The sequence below is a fragment of the Nicotiana tabacum genome, chromosome 20 (genome assembly GCF_000715075.1).
Source record: "Nicotiana tabacum cultivar K326 chromosome 20, ASM71507v2, whole genome shotgun sequence".
Classification (NCBI taxonomy): domain Eukaryota; kingdom Viridiplantae; phylum Streptophyta; class Magnoliopsida; order Solanales; family Solanaceae; genus Nicotiana; species Nicotiana tabacum.
In genome coordinates, this window is record NC_134099.1 from 24215066 (window position 1) to 24238407 (window position 23342).

Here is a 23342-nt window from a genome sequence, read left to right on the forward strand (position 1 = left end):
AATAAATAGGAATAGCTAATTGAGGATCCTTTCAACTAACCAAAATCAAAACGTAGTTGAACAAATAGAGATTAACAACCAACTCAAAACTATATTAATATAACAACAAGTTCATCCACAACGGGTTCACCCAAAACCTTAGATTAAAAGAGTTAGCTACTCATAACAATGATGTTCATCACAATAAACAAATTCATTGTAAATCATAAAAACAAAAGGAAGAAGAGAAGAACTTGATGTAGAATACTCCTCCTTGCCTCTTGCCTTTCCTTTTCTTGCTCTCAGCTATCAAAAGCTGCACACCCCCCCTTTGGGCGAGCTTGACCTTCTATAGATTAAGTGAATTTTCCCCCAGACTTCCAAATTTTCCCCTGAGAATTATTTTCCAGAACTGGGCTAGCGCAGCCGCGCACATGGGCGCGCTAATGGCCGCGCTAGTAGCCTACCATTCTGCCTCAACCATCTGGTCTAGAGCGGTCGCGCTAGTGGACGCGCTAGTCCAGTCCTTCATTTGGTCGATTCTTTTTCTCGTCTTCTCGCTTACTCAGCTCCTAGGGGTCTTTCTTGCTTCAATGTAGCTCCAATCACAGCTTTAAGGCCTCATACAAGCTCCTCATTCCTGCAACACAATTTAGAGCTCATTTTTCATTATTTAATTATATTAGAGCGTTGAAACATAATCAAGCTAGGGCAAAACAATCATCAAATGACATAAATCTAGCCTAATATCAACACCCACACTTAAATCTTTGCTAGTCCTCGAGCAATCCACCACCCTTTATAGAGGTTCCTTCACTAAGCATTCTTCCCTAAAACATCACACCAAGAACAAATCACATGAGTTACACCTAGTAGTGAACAATCTTAGTCTCAAAAGTTGACTCTCACGTGTTGTGCAATATTCATACTTTCTCAAGCTACTCTACACAGAAGTCAAGACTTGCCTTTCCTTCATGAATCACATGCCCTCACATTCACACAAGAGAGTAGTTCCACATATAATGATATTTAGAACAATTAGGAACTTAGATAGATGAAATTCACTCACTCTAAAAAAAAGAACATTCACATGTCACAAAGATGAACCATAAGCTTGCCCGTAGTGTACTACTCTACTAATTGAGCCACTCAGTCTAAGATCAATAGGACTTCACTTGGTTGTAATGTAGGCTAAGGGACGGGTAGGATATATTGATATAGTGACTAACCTCCCTAAGCACTTTTTAGTACAATTACATTAACATTCAAAACCATACTTCTGTCAACCAAACATTTCACCACCGTTCTTTTATTTACAACAACCCCATCCATTAGGGGAAATTATAGCAAAAAAACACTTCTCAACCACTATATTATTCTCTCTTTTTTTTGTGTGTTGCTTCATTTTTTATGCGACAAAATTCTACACCTTTTTTTTTCGATTTCAATGGTTCCACTCAAAAACCAAACCCCACCCCACACTTTTGCCTTTGCATAATTCTCAATACCATTCAAGTGCTTATGTGAGGAAAGAGGGTTCAAACAGCAGGCTATTCAAACAATTGGGTAAGGTTTGCAATATGGTTGCCAAAGAAATAAGCTTATAGGCTCAACGGGGTTAACTAAGATATATTGCAGTTAGGTGGGTTTACTTTATAAGTCTGGCTCAACAAGGAATTGCCTATATCACTTCTAAGACTGAATGATACTACTATTTCGCATTGCAAACACATAGGGCAAGTTCTAGGCATCAAATATGAATCATGGAATACAGTAAAACTCACACATATGGCACATGAATCATTCAAGATTCGCTTATCAAGACACTCTCTTTTGAGTATTCAAGTTAGTGACAAATATACAATTTAAGGTACTTTAGCAAGAATCAACTACTGAGAATAAGCATTACACTCTAGTGTCTATTGTGTTCAGGTGTAATAATGCTAGAGGCTTTTCTTTTCGAATTCAGCTCGTCAGCCCATTAATCCTAATTTAAAACCTAAAAAGAAAACAAAATAAATAAAAACTACCTATACCCGGTTCAAGCTAAACCCTTGAAAAAGAACCGTGGCCCAAAGAAAAATCAAGGGGGAGTTACTACTCTACCAAAAAAGAAAATAAAAAATCTTTTTTGTATTTTTTTTATACTAACTTCCCTCAAGAAAATTATCTAAAGGATCCGTCATCAGGAAGAGTCTTCATTTTCATTTTTTTTGTTCGACTTAGTCCAAGCTACTTACCTACTTTAAACTAATTAACTCTTACTTAACACCAAAGCAATCAAAGCTAAACAAACAAAACAATCAAAACAAAACAAAACCAAACTAGTCAAAGGTTACAATTACATATATACAATGAAGTATCCCCACCCCACACATATACTGAAGACATATCCCCGTGGCTTTAAAAATTAAAGAACATTGAGGTAGAGGTACTTCCCTGAAGGCTCACTCCTGGTCGGAGATGGTGTCTGGGTTCACATTGCACGCGCGTCCCAAAGCTCTCAACCAGCCCAAGAACTTCTTTTCAGACTTCACCTTCCTGTCAGCCACCACCTCAACACGGGCACCTACATCTGTGATTGAAGTACGTAACCCAGCCATCTCTTGTTCCAAATTGGTCATGCGGGTTCTCCTGCGCGGATGTGAAGATATGGATGCCCTAGATAGTACTGCAGCTTCTACAGCGTGCTCTGGGGCCTGGGGTTCGTCCCTCACAGTCTCCGCTTCTTCATCCTCATCATCTGAGTCATCACAGCTACCACTGATCTCTTCCTCTGCTGCTGCTGGCTCCTTACCCGTGGTTACTTTGTCCGCTTGGAACTTGCGGTCCTTTTTTACGAGCCCATCCGCAGCTAAATTTTCGGGCACTCGAGCATCCCTGCAAAGCTGAGTTATTAAAGAAGGGAAGAAGAATCCATACCTTTTTATTCAGCTGCAGATGAACATCTCGTCATGTATTACTTTAGCCACGCCGAAGTTGTGTCCATTGACGAAGCGCCAAATCAAAGCAGCTCTAGGCCCATTTACCTCTATAGTATTGTAGGATGGAATCAAACGGTTGTTGATGAGATACAACCAGCATTTTGCTTCAAAGGTGAGTGCGGAGGAGTGGAACTTCTCACCATATTGCATCCAAACCACATCTTTCCCCGGTGCACAGATTATTTCAAAGAATCGCTGCCACTTTTCCTGTGTTGAGTTACGGCCATACTCATAAAAGTCATCATAATCAATCACATAAGGGGGTAGCTGGTATGTCGTCCTTATCGCCTCAACAGAGGCATTCACCGCTTTTCGTCATACTGTGACGATGCCATTGTCATGCTCAGGCGCGTTGGCGTAAAATTCCCTCACAACCATTACATTACCCTTACCGGGCTCATTAATGAATGTTTGTAGCCCCCGTCTCATCAGCTCATCGTACATGTGAGGGCAATTTTGCTGGAGCGATTGGACGTCAATACCCCTCTCAGGAATTGGCTTTTTAGAAACCTTCTCAGCAAAGCGATCCTGGGCTTTAGCCGAGACAAATTTGTTATTATCAAAAGGGCGTTCAGGGGCAGCACCACGTGTGCTGGATGAGCTGGCTTGTCTGCTAGACGATGGACCGGTGGTGCGGCGTTTCTTCGATGGAGCCATGGTACCTGAAAAACGGGAACAAATAAGTACCTCCCAATACCAGAAATTGTGACGCACTGCGGTTACTCAGACTTCACATGAATACGTGGTCACAATTACATAATTACACTCATTGAGGCCTTTTCAAAAACATCTTGTGGGCATTAGGCACTCACAACCCATTCAAAGCAATTTACAACATGAACCCACTACCAAATCTTCCAAAGGTCACAATTCAAGTAAAACAACACTCTACAATTCGCACCAGCCACAAATACTACAATAATTATTACCAAATCTACTACTAACAAACAAATAAAAAAATTAACTATATAAAAGAAAGCACACTTAAACACACAAAAATCTGCAGAGATTATGTGAAAACAAAGAAAGAAAATTGAAACAAGAGTAACATACCTGTAGTGAGAGTGAGGAGTAGAGAAGAGGGTTAAAGGGGAATGTTGTTGGAGACTTAGAGAAACTTGAAAGAGATGAAAATTTTCTGGAAGAGGGGAGCTGAAGAAGAAAAGAAATTGAGTTGTGAGAGATTGGGGAGGGTTTCTGAAGTTTTTAGGGCGTGTGGTTTGGTAGGGGGAGGGTTTGTTAGATGTGGCTTATTAGATGAGGGGGGAGGGAATTTAGACTAAAGAAAAAGAGGAAATTGATTCATAAAAAAAATTAGAATAGGTGAAAAATTGTCAGTTATAAGGGCTTAAATCGCGCGTTCGTAGAGCGGCCAAATGCGTGATCGTGCTAGTCTAGCGCGGCCAAGGCAGAAAGTTTTGCCAAATTAGCACGTTCAGGAGCACGATTGCGCCAGTAGCGCGTTCCTGAGCACGGTCGCGCTACTGGACTTCGAAATATTTTTACACTTTTCACCTGATTTTTCCATTTTCGATTGCCTTATCACCCGCCCATTATCACCTGCATTGGTTAGCATTTTCAAAAACTCACAATTAACCACTACTACTACCGTCGGGTTGCCTCCCGACCAGCGCCTTAGTTAACGTCATGGCACGACGTAGATCAAGCGCATTTAAGGCTCGCTCGACCTTTGTGGTTCAACAAGAAGTATGACAGATAACTCTTTCGTTTTATCCATCCCCACATGCAGTTTGAGTCGTTGTCCATTAACCTTGAAGGTGTTAGTGCTATCTTCACTGGTTATCTCCACAGCCCCATACGGGAACACTTCGGTCACCCTGAACGGCCCAAACCATCGGGACTTAAGCTTACCAGGAAATAATCTCAACCTTGAATTGTACAATAATATCTTGTCTCCGGGTTTGAAATTTCTGTCCACAATGTGTTTGTCATGCAGCCTCTTCATTCTTTCCTTGTAGAGTCTCGTGCTTTCAACGGTGTGATATCTGAATTCCTCCAACTCATGCAACTTTGTCAGTCAATTTTCTCCAGCCTCATCAGGGTTCATGTTCAATTGGTTTAGTGCCCACCAAGCTCGATGTTCTAGCTCCACAGGCAGGTGACAGGCCTTCCCAAATACCAACTTGTACGGTGACATACCAATGGTGTTTTGAATGCGGTCCTATAGGCCCAGAGTGCATCGTTAAGCTTTTTTGCCCAATCAGTTCTTGTGGCGTTTACAGTTTTAGTAAGCACACTCTTGATCTCACAGTTTGAGACCTCTACCTGCCCACTTGTTTGAGGGTGATACAGGGTCACCACCTTGTGGTGCACGTCATATTTAGCCAGCAACTTCTCAAAGACACGATTGCAAAAGTGCGTGCCCCGTCACTAATGATGGCTCTCGGAATCCCGAATCGGGTGAATATATTCCTCTTCAAGAACCCCACCCACCACTCTCGAATCATTGGTGGGGAATGCTGCAACTTCCACCCATTTGGATACATAATCTACCGCAACAAGTATGTACTTATTGCCGTAAGAACTGACGAAGGGACCCATGAAATCAATTCCCCAGACATAGAACACCTCAACTTGCTGAATTGGATTCATTGGCATCTCGTGTCTACGAGATATGTTGCCCGTTCTTTGGCATTCGTTGCATCCCTTTACCCATTGGTGAGCATCCTTAAAGATTGTTGGCCAGTAGAACCCGTCCTCTAACACCTTTGCTGTTGTTCGAACTCCTCCAAAATGTCCTCCATATGGTGACGCGTGACAAGCCTACAAAACAAAACATTGTTCTATCTCGGGGACGCATCTTCGGATCATGTTATCAATGCAAATTTTAAACAAATGCGGTTCATCCCAGTAGTAGTTTCGGCAGTCACGATAAAATTGTTTCTTTTGAACATAGGAGAGTTCATATGGTTCAATGCCGCAGGCCAAATAGTTTGCAATATCAGCATACCATGGCATATTTTCCACACTTGTGGCTAGCAGCTGCTCGTCTATAAAGGTTTCCAGAATATCCTCAGACTCAGTTGCATTTTCAGCACCTTCAAGGCGTGACAAATGATCAGCGACTTGGTTCTCCGTGCCCTTACAGTCACAAATCTCCAAGTCAAACTCTTGCAGAGGCAGCACCCAACAAATTAGGTACGGCTTGGACTCTTTTTTATCAACTAAATACCGAATGGCTGCATGATCTGTGTACACGATCACCTTCGACCCGATCAAGTAAGACCTGAACTTATCAAAGGTGAACACAACAGCCAACATTTCTTTTTCAGTTACCGTGTAATTCAGCTGAGCACCACTCAGCGTCCTACTTGTGTAGTAAATAGGGTGCATTACCTTATCCTTGTGTTGTCCCAACACGTCTCCCACAGCGTAGTCACTAGCATCACACATGAGTTCAAACGGTTGCTCCCAGGCGGGAGCAACTATAATCGGTGTTGTGACTAGCCGCTTCTTTAGTTCCTCAAAAGCCACCCTGCAATCATCAGAAAATACAAATGGGTTATCTTTTTCGAGCAACTTACAGAGGGGATTGGCGATCTTGGAAAAGTCCTTGATGAATCATCGGTAGAAGCCGGCGTGTCCCAGGAAGCTACGAATAGCCTTGACTGATGTGGGAGGTGGAAGTTTTTCTATCACGTCGACTTTGGCTCTGTCCACCTCAATCCCTTTACTCGACACTAAGTGCCCCAAGACGATTCCTTCTTGTGCCATAAAATGGCACTTCTCCTAATTCAACACTAGATTCGTCTTGATGCACCTCTTCAGTACACGGGTTAAATTTACTAGGCATTCATCGAACGAATTTCCCACCACTGAGAAGTCATCCATGAAGACCTTCATAATGTCCTCCACCATATCTGTAAAAATGTCCATCATGCACCGTTGGAATGTTGCAGGTGCATTACAAAGGCCAAATGGCATTCTCCTGAAGGCAAACACTCTGTAAGGGCAAGTGAATGAAGTCTTTTCCCTATCCTCCGGGGCAATAGAAATCTGTTTGTACCCCGAGTATCCATCTAGAAACAGAAGTGTGACCTCCCTACCAATCTATCTAACATCTGATCAATGAAAGGTAGTGGGAAGTGATTCTTCCGGGTGGCTAGATTTAGCTTTCTATAATCCATGCAAATTCTCCAGCCTGTGACGGTTCTTGTAGAGATCAATTCGTTGTTATCATTCTTAACTACCGTCATGCCACCCTTTTTAGGTACACATTGAACTGGGCTAACCCAGCTACTGTCAGAAATTGGGAAAATGATTCCCTCATCTAACCACTTGATCACTTCTTTCTTCACTACTTCCTTCATATTATGGTCCATCCAATGGCAGTTTTACACTCCTTGAGTACCTGCAAAAGTTGTTGAGCCTGCACATCTAACAAACTAGATGAGATAATAACAGGTAATGTGGAGTCAGGTCCAAGAAACTCATACCTGAGATGGGCTGGCAATGGTTTTAACTCCAGCTTTGGTGGTTCTTCGATTGATGGTTTGGCTGGAGGAGTTTCTCTGTTTCCCAAGTGTAAGGGCTCAAATTCAAGATTTCTATCCCATAACCCTCTACCCTCTAATGCCATCACCCATCCAGCCAGTTCTTCTCCCTTTACCTCATCTAAATTCATTAGACACGCAGTGAGGGGGTCTTCAATAGTCAGCAGTTCATCATCGGTCTCTACGATTACATCCACGACATCAATAAGAGAGCAATTGTCGAATTCACTTGGTCGCCTCATAGATTTCTGCACGTTGAATGTTATCTCTTCATCGTTCAACCTCATCTTTAACTCCCCAGTTTCACAATCAATTAAAGCTCTACCCGTGGCCAGGAATGGTCTTCCCAAAATTATGGGAATCTCTTCATCCACTTTACAGTCTATGATTACAAAATATGCAGGGAACACAAATTTCCCTACCTGAATCTACACATCATCCAGAATACCAGAGGATCGTTTTACCGTCCTGTCAGCCAGCTGCAACAACATAGAGGTGGGTCTAGCTCTTCCAATACCCAGCCTCTTATAAATTGCTAGGGGCATAAGATTAATGCTGGCCCCTAGATCACACAGTGCTTTAGCAAAGGCAAAATCACCAATAGTGCATGGGATTGTAAAGCTCCCTGGGTCAGACAGCTTTTCCGCAATTAGTCTAGTCACCACTGCACTACAGGTTTGAGTAAGAGTAACTGTGGCCAAATCTTGGAAATCAAATTTTCGGTACATTAAGTCCTTCATCATTTTTGCATACTCAGGCATCTCTTTCAAAGCATCAATTAAGGGAATATTTACCTGGATTTGTTTTAGCATCTCCAAGAACTTCTTGTATTGCTCCTCCTTTTGGTACTTAGCTAGCCTCTGAGGGAAGGGTGCAGGAGGTCTCTTCTTCCCAATCATTTGGGATCGATCTTTATCAGCGGTCACATCAACCACTGGTTTCTGTGTTATCTCAGCTTCTTTCTCGGTCTCCATTTGAATGCTACTTTCTTCCTGGGCAGGCTGGACTGTCACCTCTATTAGTTTCGTTGATTCATCCAACTCAATGGGCATTGATATGAGTGTCTCAGCCTCCCTGGCTTCTCGAGCCCTTTCCTGCTCGACATCCAAATCTCTGCCATTACGTAGGCTCACCGCCATCAGCTGCTTCGGGACTTGATCTTTTGGATTTACCTGGGTATCTGCAGGTAGTGTTCCATGAGGGCGATTGTTTGGAGACATCGAAATTTGGCCCATCTGCATTTCAATATTCTTGATCGCTGAATCATATGCATCTACTCTCTCACTAATCTTTGCATTAGACCCAATAACCTATTGCATCATTGCTTCAAGTCTAGCAAACCCATCTTCCTACCTTCCATTATACTGCTGCTGAGGAGGGTGATACCCCTGCTGTTGATTCTGATTACTATATCCCTGTGGCCTTGGGTAAGGTGCTATATTATTGGGGGGTCTCATACCTCCCATATTCCCACTGTTGAACTGTGATAGGGATGACCTGTACTGCTGATTCTGCTGACCCCAACTCTGACCACCCTGTCTCTAACCTCCATAATTAGACACATAATTCATATGTTTAGGGTAGTGCTGATGATCGTGTTCTGCATTCCACTGAGTTACCAATTGGCTGACTAATGCAAGATGTGCACAAGCCCCTATTAGTAGTATCTACAATATGTACCTACTGTTTTTGCCCTGACTCTTCCACATTTTTGGTGAGTATACTCATCTGTGTCAATAAGGTGGCCATATTTTCAGCCATTGAATTGGACGGATCTAGAGGCACTGAGTTCACCACTGGAGTTATAGGTGCATTTCTGGTTATCCATCCCAAATTCTGCGCCATTTTGTCAAGCGGACCTTGACCTTCTCTCCATGTTTTACTCAAAAATGCTCCATCAGCTGAAGCATCAATAATGTTTTTCACGCTATCTGACAATCCTATGTAGAACCGTTGTCCCAACATCAAATCTGGAATGCCATGGTGCGGACATATGACCATCATCCCTTTAAAACGCTCACATGTTTTATGCAATGTTTCCGTTGGTCTCTGTTTAAAACTCAAAATATCATCAATCTGTTGCGCGGTTTTGTTGGGGGGTGGAACTTGTTCACGAATTGCCTGACTAACTCCTCCCAAGTTGTTATGGAATTTATGGGGAGTGAGTTTAACCATGTCTGGGCAGCTCCTGTCACTGAAAATGGGAATAATAGCAATTTGATTGCTTCCGGAGTTACATTGGGTTGCCTTTGGGTTTTGTAGATTGACAAAAAAAATTCAAGTGTTGTTGAGGATCTTCGACTTGTGACCCCGAAAATAGTCCCTTGTTTTGCAACAAATGCAACATGTTATTCGTGATTTGGAATAATTCAGCTTGTATCTGCGGGACTAAAATTGAGGTGGCCAGATTTTCAGCTGTGGGTTGTGCCCAGTCATAGAGAGCCGCCTCGGGCACAACAGGTGCCATTGGAGCTATTGGTACAGTTGGGTGTTCTTCGTGATCTCCCATTATTGTTTCTAATGGGTCAGTTGTTTGTTGTTGTTTGTTTTTCCGGTTGGCCCGGTTCAAGGCCTTGAAAACTTTCTCGGGATCTGATAATGCTTCAAATACTTCACCAGTTCTCGATGAGTTTCTAGGCATGCACCTGTGCAACCAAGTCGACAAACTTTAAAAATTTCAATGTAAAAATTGGGTATAGAGAAAACTAATTACATTAAGAATTTTTGTACTTCTTTCAATGGTAATTGATAATACCATTAATTCCCCGGCAACGGCGCAAAAATTTGATCACGCTCAACTGTGTCTACTAAAAGACTAAGCGGGCGTTGCAAATATAATCCGGAGTATTATGCCCCGAGTCGAATCCCACAAGGAATTAACGTATCAAGATAAGCCTTTAAAGTACTAAATTCTTATTAGTCAACCTTCTCAAACTTTGTGAATAACAAGTGGTGTTATGGTCACAACTACAGCTAACAGAATTAATAAACGAAGATTAACTAACACGCAGTTGGTGACAATTGGAATAAAGGTCTAAGGTAATGGTTTCCCCCGTTGTTGAATTCCTTAGTTGTATGTTTCTTATAGCTTCGATTTAGTTGCCTTTATCGATCATGAACTCTCCAGCTATCATAACTCTCTCTCAAGTAATTATGATAATTTACTAGACGCACTCTCTCAAGCTACGCTAGCTAGATTCGCATTACAGCTCACTTAGATCGCACCCGAGGTATCGTTATCTCTACTCCAACCTCTAAACCCTCGGTTATGACTCTCGCCTATACTCCGGGAGTGATGTTGTTCAAAAAATTACCTAAATATGCACTCTCTCTCAAGCAGATACATAACAAATAGGAATGGCTAATTGAGGATCCTTTCAACTAACCAAAATCAAAACGTAGTTGAACAAATAGAGATTAACAACCAACTCAAAACTATATTAATATAACAACAAGTTCATCCACAATGGGTTCACCCAAAAACCTTAGATTAAAAGAGTTAGCTACTTATAACAATGATGTTCATCACAATAATCAAATTCATTACAAATCATAAAAACAAAAGGAAGAAGAGAAGAACTTGACGTAGAATACTCCTCCTTGCCTCTTGCCTTTCCTTTTCTTGCTCTCGGCTATCAAAAGCTGCGCACCCCCCTTTGGGCGAGCTTGACCTTCTATAGGTTAAGTTAATTTGCCCTCAGACTTCCAAATTTACCCCTGAGAATTATTTTCCAGAACTGGGCTAGCGCAGCCGCGCACGTGGGCGCGCTAATGGCCGCGCTAGTAGCCTACCATTCTGCCTCGACCATCTGGGCTAGCGCGGTCGCGCTAGTGGGAGCGCTAGTCCAGTCCTTCATTTGGTCGATTCTTTTTCTCGTCTTCTCGCTTACTCAGCTCCTAGGGATCTTTCTTGCTTCAATGTAGCTCCAATCACAGCTTTAAGGCCTCATACAAGCTCCTCATTCCTGCAACACAATTTAGAGCTCATTTTTCATCATTTAATTATATTAGAGCATTGAAACATAATCAAGCTGGGGCAAAACAATCTTCAAATGACATAAATCTAGCCTAATATCAACACCCCACACTTAAATCTTTGCTAGTCCTCAAGCAATCCACCACCCTGCATTATCCTTCATTGAAGATGGAACACCATTATCGCCTTGTACAGTAACATGATACGAAGAACCCGCACTTTCTTCATATTCGTCACGCTCCTTAGTGTAGACCACAGTATATGGCTTTACCTTCAGTACTTTTTTACATGAAGCCACAAGTTTTGTTTGTCGCCTCATTCTAGAAGGAACCAAACTTTGGAAATCCTTAGAGATCTTCTGGATTTTAGGCGAAGCGGGTGTTCTTATGCTTTGAAAATTTCTCTAGAACTTGTTACCCTTCTTTAATGGACCCAATTTTTCAAACACGGAGGTCCTCACATGTGATTTTCCAAGTCGATCAAACACAGAAGGCTTGTTGGAAGCGGAAGATTCGTCTTCAACAGTGATATAATTGCTACTCGACCTTCTTATGGAGATGCGCACTAGTGACGGTTGCTTGTATCCCAAACCTTCACGTGGTTGCCTCGTTGAAGCTTCTGATGGTAGCTTCCCTAAATTTGATGGCTCATTGGGATTGTATCCAGATTTTGCAAATAGCTTGTAAGCGTTAAGGTCAAAACCTTTATCCGTTCACTTTGTAGGGAGTGCCACATTCTGCAAACGATTTTGGGCTACAAAACCTGCAAGCGGCTTCGAGGACAACTTTACTGCCTCAATTCGTTTTACTAGAAGAGTCAACTCCTTTGGCATGTTAGTTTGGAGATTAGATGATTCACCCTCGTCTTTCTTCCTTTTAGGGACATATTGGAGCACATGACTCACTTTCTTGCCATAAGACGCAATACCCCCTCTATAAGATTTATTCATGTTGGGTTGTACCTCCTCGGTAACATCTTTGACTCGACCAGTAGTCACTTCGACTCTTTTAGTTGTGGGCTCGTCATTTTTGCTTTTTATGACATCATCGATGTTTAGCTCCTGCACAATGCGGTTTTTCAAGTAAAACTTTGCATCGGCGAAGTGTGACTCAGCCTCGGTGAATGGCTCATCATCAGCAACTATCTTCTTCTCAACTTCACCCTCGTAGTATTCAAACATTGATGGTAGGTAGATGGAACCACTTTGTTCTCATGTATCCAAGGCCTTCCAAGCAAGACGTTGTATGAAGTCTTTGCATCGATCACATGTAGCCATGCACTTGATTGCATATCTTCAATGGTGATTTCCAGCCTAATCGCGCCTATGGCTCTTTTCCCCCCTTGGTTGAATCCTTGGATCATCACCCGACTTTCTGAGAGTTCGTTCATGGAAATACCAAGTTCTTTCACAATGTGGATTGGCAAAATGTTCACTGAGGATCCTCCATCAACCAAAATTCTATTTACCCTTTCATCGCGCATATAACCAACCAGGTACAATGGGCGGTTATGAGGAGTGTCACTTAGTAAAAGATCGTCATTTGTGAACGTGACCTTTTCCTCACAAGCATTAAATTCTTGAGGAGTGGACTCGATGAGCTTTTCCGAAGATGGTGCCAACAGTAGGTCATCACTCTTTTCTTCCCCTTTGTCAGCATGGCAACAAGAGACATCAATGCCCTCATGGGAAATCTTCGTGCGGAACCAACTTGGTAAGAACTCCTCCGAGGTCACTAGATGTCGTGGCTTTTGAGGATGGTGCACCTCCACTTTTACTTTCTTCAAATATTTAACTGGATTCCATCTCCTTGGTCTTTTCACCATCATTTTCCTTGTTGGTTGTTCTACTGATTCTTTTCGTGGGCTCCTTTTGTGGTGCCTACGGCGAGTCACCAATGTCCAACCTTCATCATCATCAGGTTGATTGACTTCAGCTTTGTCGCTCTCCAGTAATTCTTCATCTTTACTTTCTTTAAAACCACATAATTCATCCGGACTGAATGATCCAAAGGTGATAGAGACTTGGTTTGCGCTTGCTTTCTCATCTTCAAGCACGATCTCCTTTTCGCGAGCCAATTCCATGACTTTGTCCTTGAAGACAAAGCATTTCTCCAGAGGGTGGCTTACAAGTCAGTGATATTTGCAGTAATTTTGGTCATTTGTTTTCCCAGCTTCATTTGGTCGCTTCATCTCCGGAAGCTCAATAAGATTTAACTCTAGGAGTTCTTCGAAAATGGCTGGAACATCAGAATTCAGAAATGGGTACTCTTTCTCTTGCATTTCTTTTAGAGTCAACTTTCCACTTGGCTTATCTTGAAAAGAAGTGGATTTCATACTCTGCTTCTTTCTCACCTTCGTCATGAACTTCACAGGTGACGTGTTGACATTCATAGCTTCTTTGCTTTCAGATTTGGGTACGAACTTGCCCCACTTCCTAACTTATTGCTTGTCATTCCCTTTGCAAGGTTCATAGATGGGCAGCCTTTCATTTCCAGCGGAGGCCATGCTCAATTCCATGTCATGGGCACGAGTTGCAAGTTCTTCAAATGTGTCAGGCTTGATACCTTGCAAGATGTATCGCAATCCCCAATGCATGCCTTAGATGCACATCTCTATGCCTGAAGCTTCACTAAGCATGTCTTTGCAGTTGAGGCTTGCATTCCTCCAACAATAGATAAAGTCGATAACTGGTTCCCACTTTCGTTGACGAGTATTTGTAAGTTCTATCATACTCACAGTACGTCTCATACTATAAAAGCGATTGAGGAACTCTTGCTCTAGTTGATCCCAGCTATCGATAGATCCAGCCTCGAGGTCTATGTACCAGTCAAAAGCATTTCCTTTTAGCGAGCGGACAAACTTCTTGACGAGGTAATCTCCATAAGTCCCAGCATTGTTGCACGTCTCCACGAAGTGCCCCACATATTGCTTTGGGTTACCTTTACCATCAAACTATTGAAACTTTGGAGGTTGATAGCCAGCATGCATCTTCAACATATCGACCCTTGCAGTGTACGGCTTTGCATATGTAAGGGAGGATTTAGCGGCAACTTTATATTTGTTTTTAATGGTTCCTTCAATGAACTCCTTCAGTTGATCGATTGGAATCATCCTTTCAGATGAGACAGGGATAGCCTTAGTGGATGCTACTTGTCTTGGGGGAGAGTCACTCTCTAGAACTTCTGGGAGCTTGCCGGGTGCATGGGTGGATTCTTCTTCCATCAAGATTCTCACCCTGTCTGTTAGTTTGTCAATTCTAGCCTCTTGATTTTGCATGCATTTGGTCAAGCCAACAATTGCTTCCGTCAAGTTTGCCAACTGCTCCTCCATAAATGAAGTGTTTGTCACCATGACTTGCATGATCGTCGTGGACAACGGAGAGTAGCATGAATCTCACACAGATTGATCCTTGATTGGCTCACCCTATGTAGTGTAAGTAGGGAGGATCCATCACTTGAAGCATCATCATCTTCCTTCATAGTAGAGTGCTTGGATCTAGAGAGGTCAAGCAGAGCAAGAGTTTTCTTGATCTTTTCAGCAACATCGCTTCTTCCTTCAGGTGCGTTTGTGGAAGATCCTGCTCCTTTTGAGGGTGAAGATCCGAAAACAGGTGTTGATGCGGACGACACTTGGGGTGCTTGTTGTTCTAAAGAGCTCGCTTTGCTCCTCGTAACTGGTCCGAAGCTTTTAAAGGTAACACCGAGGATGCTTTCCACATCAGCATAGAACTTGGAGTTAGCAGCCTTGGTGGAAATTGAACCGAAGTTAATTTTCTTTGAAGCCATTTCAATGTTCTTGGACTTTGGTGATTGAAAAATTGAGATGAGAGGTAGAGATCGTCCAACTAGGCGTGCCAGAATTTGTAGACAATAAATTTGCGTCAAGAAAATAAAATCAATACCGAAAAATATCGCAACAATCGTATTATTTTATTTCAAATATTTGAGTGTTACAATCTCTATGGATCCTCTGATTCTTCTTTTCAATAGTAAATAAATTCAAGGGCCTTTGAGCTTGATCTTGAATCTATATTTGTTTCCACGAACGATGATCTTGTTCTTGAGCTTGAGCTTGATTGCTTGAACTTGACATTGATTCGTTCTTCGTTCTTGAGCTTGAACTTGATTTCTTAAACTTGAACTTGGTTGCTTGAAGCTTGAAACTTGTAGAGAAATTTGCGGCGTTTGATCCTTGAGCTCTCTCTTGCTTCTTGTTATAACTTCTGGTCCTCTTTTCTGGCTTATGAAGATCTCTATTTATAGTTGTGGAAGGGAGGAGTTATGATAAAAACAAACTCTTTCCGACCAATCAAATTGAAATATGACATGGCCACATATGATTGACCAGAACATGTCACTTGCACACGTGGCGCGATTTCATTAACCTTTTAGTGTGACTTGGCATGCCTTGTCATTTTGACACGTGGCATAATCCTATTAGTTCTTTTGTTGGACTTGGCGCACCACGTCATTTGACACGTGGCACCAAACTGGGCCTCTAGTAAGATGACATTTTAGGCTTAATGAACTGGGCTCATCACTTTAGCCCAATGAATTAAGACTTATTTATTTAACTCATATGTATTAAACTTATATAATCAATTCAGTTATATTAGCCCATAATATTTAGTTGGACCAATATATCTTGAATTTAAAATATAGTCCAAATTATTTTATGGATTTAATTTTAATAAAATTTATATGCCTACAACGTTCGAAGCACAATGGATATGGAAGATTGATCCCGACTAACTTGTACACTAGGATATACAGTATTAAAGAAAACTGTGCACTCAAAACCTACAAATAGTAGTATATTAGATATTATTGAGAAATTAACAGAGGCTTCCTTCTTGGATCCTTCCCCCTGCCTGCTTTCCATGAAGAAAGAGCATTAATAGCTCTACCAATAAATTAAACAACTCGGCATCGGACAAAAGATAATAACTTCTCCCATTAAATACAAGCTCCAGTTAGCATTTGTCCGGAGAATTACCATGTCTCGGTCAAGTTGCTTGTATTATTTCCTTGATATCATACCCTTGGAGCTACATAGAAAAGAATTTAAGAGGAAGAAATCAGACTTAATTATTGGTCAAACAACTTTGAAGTTATTCAAGACGCTAACATATTCATAGATAGAAAGCAACATGACAACAGATATTGCCAGATGGTAATCCTACGTTAGCCATGCTTTAAATGACTTCACAAAGTACCTGAAGGAAGGTCAGAAGCAAAATAACACCAGAGTTCCAGAAAGCATGAATTGTGATGGGAGTTAGGAGGTTCCGCGTTTGAGCATAAGAAAATCCCAGAGCAGTCCCTGAATGCACGTCATTTTTCAAGTCAGATTCAGCAGAAAATATATATATGTAGTGATAAGAACAGGTAAAATCAATTAATGAATCAATCAACTATGCCAAAATCCAAAACTAGTAAAAGGGTCGGCTTTAAAATGGCGTGGGATGGCCACTTTTTAATATTTAGCCACCATTTGAAATGTAGTTAAAAAATAGATAATTTTTACCGCATGTTGATGATCTCTTTGACCAGCTTCAGGGAGCGAAAAAATAGATAATTTTTACCGCATGTTGATGATCTCTTTGACCAGCTTCAGAGAGCGAGAGTGTTCTCTAAGATTGATTTGAGTCTAGGTATCACTGGTTGAAGATTCAGGACTAGAATATTTTAAAGACACCATTCAGGTCCCGCTATGGTCATTATGAGTTCGTTGTGATGTCTTTTGGGCTAACCAGCGCCCCTGCAACATTCATGCACCTGATGAATAGTGTATTTCAGCCTTATCACGACTCGTTCGTTATAGTATTCATTGATGATATCATGGTGGAGGGGCATGTCCACCATTTGAGGATCGTGTTACAGCGGTTGATGGATGAGAAGCTTTATGCCAAGTTCTCCAATTATGAGTTTTGCCTTAGTTCAGTGGCGTTCTTGGGGCACGTCGTGTCCAGTGAGGGGATTCAGGTGGATCCAAAGAAGATAGAGGCGGTTCAGAGTTGGTCCAGACTATCCTCAGCTACAGAGATTCAGAGCTTTCTTGGTTTTGTTGGTTATTATCATCGCTTTATAGAGGGTTTCTCGTCTATTGCATCGCCCTTGACCAAATTGACCCAAAAGGGTGCTCATTTCAGGTGGTCGGATGAGTGTGAGGAGAGCTTTCAGAAGCTCAAGAATGCCTTGACCACGGCTCTTCATAGCCAGGACGAGCATGCCTAATATTTGAGGATCCTGTTGCAGCGGTTGAGGGAAGAGAAGCTTTATGCCAAATTCTACAAGTGTGAGTTTTGGCTTAGTTCAGTGACGTTCTTGGGGAACTTGGTATCCAGTGAGAGGATTCAAGTGGATCCAAATAAGATAGAGGCAGTTCAAAGTTGGCCCAGACCGTCCTCATTGTCACACCTCCTTTTTACCACCCGAGAGGGGATATAAGGGAGTTTTTTCAATTAAAGTGATAATAATCGAAATGAGATTATTTTATTCAATTTCTTCAGAGTCGCCACTTGGAATAAATTATGGTGTCCCAAGTCATCGGTTTATTTTAAATTCCAAATCGAGGAAATTTGACTTTATTTAAAGTCTACGAACCAAAAATTATGGATAAGGAATTTTGTTAACCCGAGAGAAGGTGTTAGGCATTTCCTAGTTCCGCACGGTCGCTTAAACTATTAATAATTGGTCTAATTATCTGATTTACTACATGTTTTAAACCTATTGTGCATTTTACCTTTATAAGCGCTTTTAATTATTTTAAACGCTTTTAGGATGTATGGAATTATTTCTTAAACAAGTTACGATTGTCGTACACTTACCGTTTTGGGACACACCGCAAGCCACGCTACATGAAATGCACCCGTGATTCGTGATATGTTTATTTTATTATTGTGAAAATAAAATTTGAACAAAATACCCTTAGCTAAAACATGGAGAAACTTCAGTACAATGCGTTATAGTTTAGTTTCAAACTCCAGCACGCTGTGCTGGCATTTTTCAGTGTTTTAGCTAGGGATAATTTTATCAAACTTTTATTTCCTTGTTAAAAAGTGGCTAAACTTCAAACAATTATGAAACGGTAGCTGAGTTTAAAACATCAACCATAAAAGTGGCTAGACTTTTACCCAAGGGCCGGGCTCTACATCCATTCTGCTCTAATCGGACCCATTTCATTCTACTAAAAATGAATAAAATATTAGCATAAAAACCATAGAAAGTCGCTGATCCTGTCTTATGCAGTATAAACAATTCTTTTTTGAACTAATTTTCACTTTCTAGAACTTCCAGAAGTAAAAACCATTTATGTTAGTATTTCTTTTTGTAATTTCTGTTTTTACCCTTCTATCGTTCGGTGTCATTTATATCAAAGGATATGGAAGTAATACCAAGAACAAACAGCTGAGGAAATTGTCCAGGAGTGAGATGTGCAAGAGCAAATACAGCCCCACTAATAACCGCTGCGAGTGGTGTAGGTAACCTGCAACGAGAAATTGATAAGCATGAGAGAATAGAGTATCAGGTCATATGTCCTCATTAAACATGATGTATTTATGAATCACCCACAAGTGATAAAGTTATAGATGGCTAATCACGGCTTTCTTCTATTGGTGTCTTTATCTTTTATCCAGAGATTTCCTTTTATATTTGTAATTGTGTTTTCTCTTTGGCTCATGAACAGAATCCAGGCAAGAGCGACTAGTCTATCACGACTCACAACTCAATTAATGTTTGACAACCTTTCTTGATTCTTCTAGGTATGGTCTTTGCTAGCATAACTCTTACTCACTTCCTTTTTTTTTTTTTTTTTGATTTGCACCGGGTGTCCGAGTCTCTTCGAGCCCCGACTATTCCCGGGGGTGCACAAGCCCTCGGCAAGGAGTTTCCCGCAAGTGCACCACGGTTAATTCAGGTTTTTACCCAGTCCGATGGCCCTCAGAAATTGTTTGCACCCAGTGGGTTTCGAACTTGAGACCTTGAAAGGGAGCAAACCCCAAGGCTCAAGTCAATTGCCACCAGGCCAACCCCTGAGGGTTCTTACTCACTTCCTATTTAACCCTCGTTAACATTTTGCTAGCTATTCCATTCTAATTGTGCCCACTTTCTTTCAGTCTCATTCCCTTGAAAACCAAATTTTATTACAGAACATCCAAAACAGACTGCACAAGAGATAACATTGTAGTTCATAAGCATAATATTGAAGGATCAATTGACCAAGCCCAGAAGTACTTTCAAATTAAGAGGGTTCACACTTGGCATGCATAGAGCAATGCAGGTAGCAGAATCCGTAGAAAGAAATTCCTGGATTGGGTAAAGATAACATATAAAAAGAAGTGGATCAACTGGTGAAAGTATAATCTTTACATGTTTATTGGGTTTTCAAAACTTTTTATGCCTCCCTTTTCAAGTTTCTCAACAAAGTCCAGAAGATTCACATAGTCACTTAATAGTGCCAGTTAGGGGTGGCAAAACGGGCGGTCGGGTCAGGATATGGGAGGGTCGAAAACGGGTAATACAAAAACAAATAAATTATTCGATCCGACCCATATATAATACGGATAAAAAACAGATTAACCGACGGATATATTATCCATGGCTTCTTAAATATGATCACTTTTGGGAGAATTCCTAGTCTCCCAGACTTGAGGAACCCCAATTTGAGGCTTTACAAATGTAAAAGTTAAGCCTATTAGTTATCCATTTTCTAAGTGGATAATATGGTTATTATCCATATTTGACCCGTTTTTATAAAGTTCATTATGCAGCCCATTTTTTAACGAATAATATGGGTGGATAATTGTTTTCTTTTAACCATTTTGCCACCACTAGTGCCAGTTCTCACACCAAATATGAAGCGGTAGTAATTTGTAATCGAAGTTGCGTAGAAGGAATTATACCACTTGGTCAGAGAGACCATAAAAAATCCTCTAAACACAGTCTCCTCAAGAATTGGAGCAAGCACGCCAGTAATGCCTAGCAGAGAAACAGTGCTACACATAGAAGAGAATTCATTACTCTATTGTATATCTTACAAAAGTTTTAAGTGGCAGCAAAGCCATCAATATTAAAGCAGTGGCCTATTGATAATAGAGATATTTGGAAATACCTGATACTTGAGGAGCCTATCAGTGGGAGTAATCGGGCAAGAGCATCAGTCTGTAACAAGTTTTAAGGAATTAAATGAGGAAAAAAACCACATCACAGGGAGAACAATGAACTTTAATGCGCGTTAATGTACACGAGCTGAAACAACAATAGCAGTTTAGTCACATAGTTTTCTGTTACATTAATCACCACAATGTAGCCAATTTAATGATAAGCCTAACCCAACACAATTTTGCATGAAAAAGCTAGTGTGCAACTAACCTATGATATGCTTCTTGAGTAATTGTCCTCATCCATAATGTGAATATATTTGAAAAACTATGTCCTTTATTTTCATATATGCTCCTCAATTATTGTCCTCTAGCTCAGGATATCGCTCAATGGGTAAAGTAAAGCTATTTCACCCATTTCCTCAGATCCTAAAAGAAATCCTTCTTTCTGACCCCAATTTTATTATTTGCTTTTGAAGGTTGTAGAAAGAATGGCATTCTCAATTCAAAAGATTGGATGAACTGTTAGTTCAATTCTAACCTCTCTTGGTGGCGTCTCACCGTTGAAAGTGGACATTGCCACTCCTGTTAAAGCAATGGCACCTATTGCTCCCACTAAACCAATTCCAGCCCACAAAAGCCATCCTCTCTGGAGATTGAAAGGTTCCTTCAAATCTGGAAATAGACAAACGTAAATCAACCAGTTGCTGCAACAAATTAAGACTAGAGGAAACTATGACTCAGCCTTCTATCCAGTTTCCTGACTACATAAAGCTACAGACAAATGAATTCGTCAATCACTTGAAAAACACTCATTACCATAACGATATATGTCATCAGGGAGCGGTTGAGATGACTTGGTGAGAGTATAAAGGACTATTAGCACAACTGCAGTTGTTATACTGAAAAACAAAAAAAGTATACAAATGATCAGAATCTTGGAGGATGGACAAAATGTGAAGTTATTTAATCCGGATGAACAAACGGTGCTAAAAGAATCAGTATCCATACGCTTGATCGGCGAACAAAATTTCAGCCTTCTCATCCAAGCTCAATTCATCTACATCGAGTCCTACATATGGTATTGATGCTGTCTCTATTAGTCCTGTCAAAACAAAACTGCCTGAATATTAGTTAGCTTTTTCCTCCCAAGATCAATACTTGGTTGCTAGTTGCCCAGTATATTTCCACGACAAAACAGAACATCAGCTTATAAAGATACTTTAGACAAACTAGAAGAAAAAAACTTCCATTTACAGCAAGTTAAACCAATAAAACGTTGCATTTCACCCATTTTACCTTAATATGATGTTTTATAGCCACACAAATGTCTACGATTTGTTTTAAACCACAAGTTTCAAAAGTCTTTCTTTCTTTCTTAATTATGTGCACAATAAAAAACCACCATATAAAATGGGACAGGAGGGAGTATCCCGTTACAAAAAAATTGTTTTTTTTACTAATCACAATAAGATTACACTTCATTGATCAGACATATTTGAAAACTTAGTGAGGTAACTAAATAACACCTCAATCCACACGCAAGCGAAGAAAGTGAGACAGTTTGCCAATTCCATGGCACATTCCAGCGTCTCAAAATTGGCCAGTCAGGTCCACTTCCCTGTAGGGAAGAGAAACAACACAAGAATTACTCAAAGAAAAAAAAAATCTTAGAAGCTCTTTCTAAAAGCATTCAAATTTATCATTTTCAATTTCAAGATTCCACAACACTACTTTCGGCATAGCACAATTACTTCCACCTAATACATAACCAGGAGGTCACAGGTTCGAGTCGGGTAAACAGTCTCTTGCAGAAATGCAGGGTAAAGATGCATAGAATAGACCCTTGTGGTCCGACCCTTCCTTAAATCCCGCGCATAACGGGAGCTTAGTGCACCAGGATGCCTTTTTTATTAATTCAACATCACAATCAAGATATACCACAAAATCATCAATAAATAATATGCCTTGATAGCAAACTAGTTTTTGCTATATGACCTTCTCATGTACCGTTTGACTAGACACAAAGTTTAATTAAAAAAATTTTGAAACGTGCGGTCTAAAACAAGACATATGACTATAAATTGAATTGTTCCGACAAGGTGTTATTCTTTTGGGGATAAATTAAAAAGAAAAGTGTGGTACGTAAAATTGGACAGGAAGTACCATTTAATAAAAGCAAAAAGAGTAGTGGTCAATCTTGCTGATAATATAATTAACTTACTTTATAATCAGGACCATTTCTGGGACGAGAAAAGCATATAGTAGTGAACCCTCTGGTGGAAGATTGAGTAGGAGCTGAATCTTGAAATTTGAGAAATGGGGTAAGAGAGATTCTATTTGATTTCTGAAGAATGGATTTTGATGAATAAAGCTTTGGTAAAGTGGGACAAGTAGATTGAGTGAGAGTTATACATAAAGTGTTAGCCATTGTTAAGAAGTTCAAAGATGCTTCGACGAGAACGAGTTTGGTGGAGATAAGGGGCTAAGGATTGTGGACCTGTGGTTTTTGAGAAGTTTAGGGGGTGAAATGTAAATGAAAGTCGAATGAAGGACTAATACTGAAATAGTGTTTACTTCTTGTGATGTTTCCATCATTCCTATTTCCATGTAGCCTCTTTTGATTCTTTTTTCCAGCCATTAATATAATTCGAATTATTAATTGACCAACTTTTGACTAATTAAAATTGATGTAGAATCTCGTAGTTCCGTGATTTAAGGCTTATGCTGAAATAAGATAACTTTAAATTTTTAAAAAAAATTACAGCATTAGATTACTTATTAAG

The 23342-nt window shown here is 40.6% G+C and overlaps 2 protein-coding genes and 1 non-coding gene across 4 annotated transcripts; 1 reads left to right on the plus strand and 2 right to left on the minus strand.

The window, feature by feature from the left end:
- Nucleotides 1–5354: 5354 nt before the first annotated feature.
- LOC142174299 (uncharacterized) lies at nucleotides 5355–9478 on the minus strand. Its single transcript, XM_075240083.1, has 6 exons — nucleotides 9272–9478; nucleotides 7995–8787; nucleotides 7421–7658; nucleotides 6745–6912; nucleotides 5877–6459; nucleotides 5355–5747 (listed from the first exon to the last, which is right to left on the minus strand). Exons 1-6 carry the CDS (start codon nucleotides 9476–9478, stop codon nucleotides 5355–5357), a joined length of 2382 nt encoding a protein of 793 aa, XP_075096184.1.
- Nucleotides 9453–9559, plus strand: LOC142174979 (small nucleolar RNA R71). Its single transcript, XR_012704176.1, has one exon. It is a non-coding gene; the product is annotated as a small nucleolar RNA R71 (small nucleolar RNA).
- Nucleotides 9560–16123: 6564 nt separating this feature from the next.
- On the minus strand, nucleotides 16124–23073 carry LOC107777905 (uncharacterized). 2 transcript variants are annotated; one of them, XM_016598073.2, is made up of 10 exons: nucleotides 22781–23070; nucleotides 22086–22177; nucleotides 21568–21675; nucleotides 21376–21458; nucleotides 21098–21231; nucleotides 20568–20617; nucleotides 20359–20451; nucleotides 18850–18941; nucleotides 16669–16775; nucleotides 16124–16500 (listed from the first exon to the last, which is right to left on the minus strand). In XM_016598073.2, the coding sequence occupies exons 1-10, from the start codon at nucleotides 22985–22987 to the stop codon at nucleotides 16459–16461; spliced, it is 1008 nt and encodes a 335-aa protein (XP_016453559.1). In that variant the 5' UTR covers nucleotides 22988–23070; the 3' UTR covers nucleotides 16124–16458. The 2 variants fall into 2 exon arrangements, with proteins under 2 accessions (XP_016453559.1, XP_016453561.1); XM_016598075.2 differs by lacking the exon at nucleotides 20359–20451 and having other exon boundaries at nucleotides 22781–23073.
- Between the last annotated feature and the right edge of the window lie 269 nt (nucleotides 23074–23342).

What these genes read in the sequence shown, in the direction of transcription:
- LOC142174299 (XM_075240083.1), bottom strand. Translation starts at nt 9,478, where the DNA reads ATGGTCATATGTCCGCACCATGGCATTCCAGATTTGATGTTGGGACAA. An exon ending in ATGCACCTATAACTCCAGTG is followed by an intron (nt 8,788 to 9,271) that starts GTGAACTCAGTG and finishes ATGATGCAATAG; the next exon opens with GTTATTGGGTCTAATGCAAA. An exon ending in CCATTGCCAGCCCATCTCAG is followed by an intron (nt 6,913 to 7,420) that starts GTATGAGTTTCT and finishes GTTTGCCTTCAG; the next exon opens with GAGAATGCCATTTGGCCTTT.
- LOC107777905 (XM_016598073.2), bottom strand. Translation starts at nt 22,987, where the DNA reads ATGGCTAACACTTTATGTATAACTCTCACTCAATCTACTTGTCCCACT. An exon ending in ATGGTCTCTCTGACCAAGTG is followed by an intron (nt 18,942 to 20,358) that starts GTATAATTCCTT and finishes TTCTCGTTGCAG; the next exon opens with GTTACCTACACCACTCGCAG. An exon ending in TCCTCAGCTGTTTGTTCTTG is followed by an intron (nt 16,776 to 18,849) that starts GTATTACTTCCA and finishes ACGTGCATTCAG; the next exon opens with GGACTGCTCTGGGATTTTCT.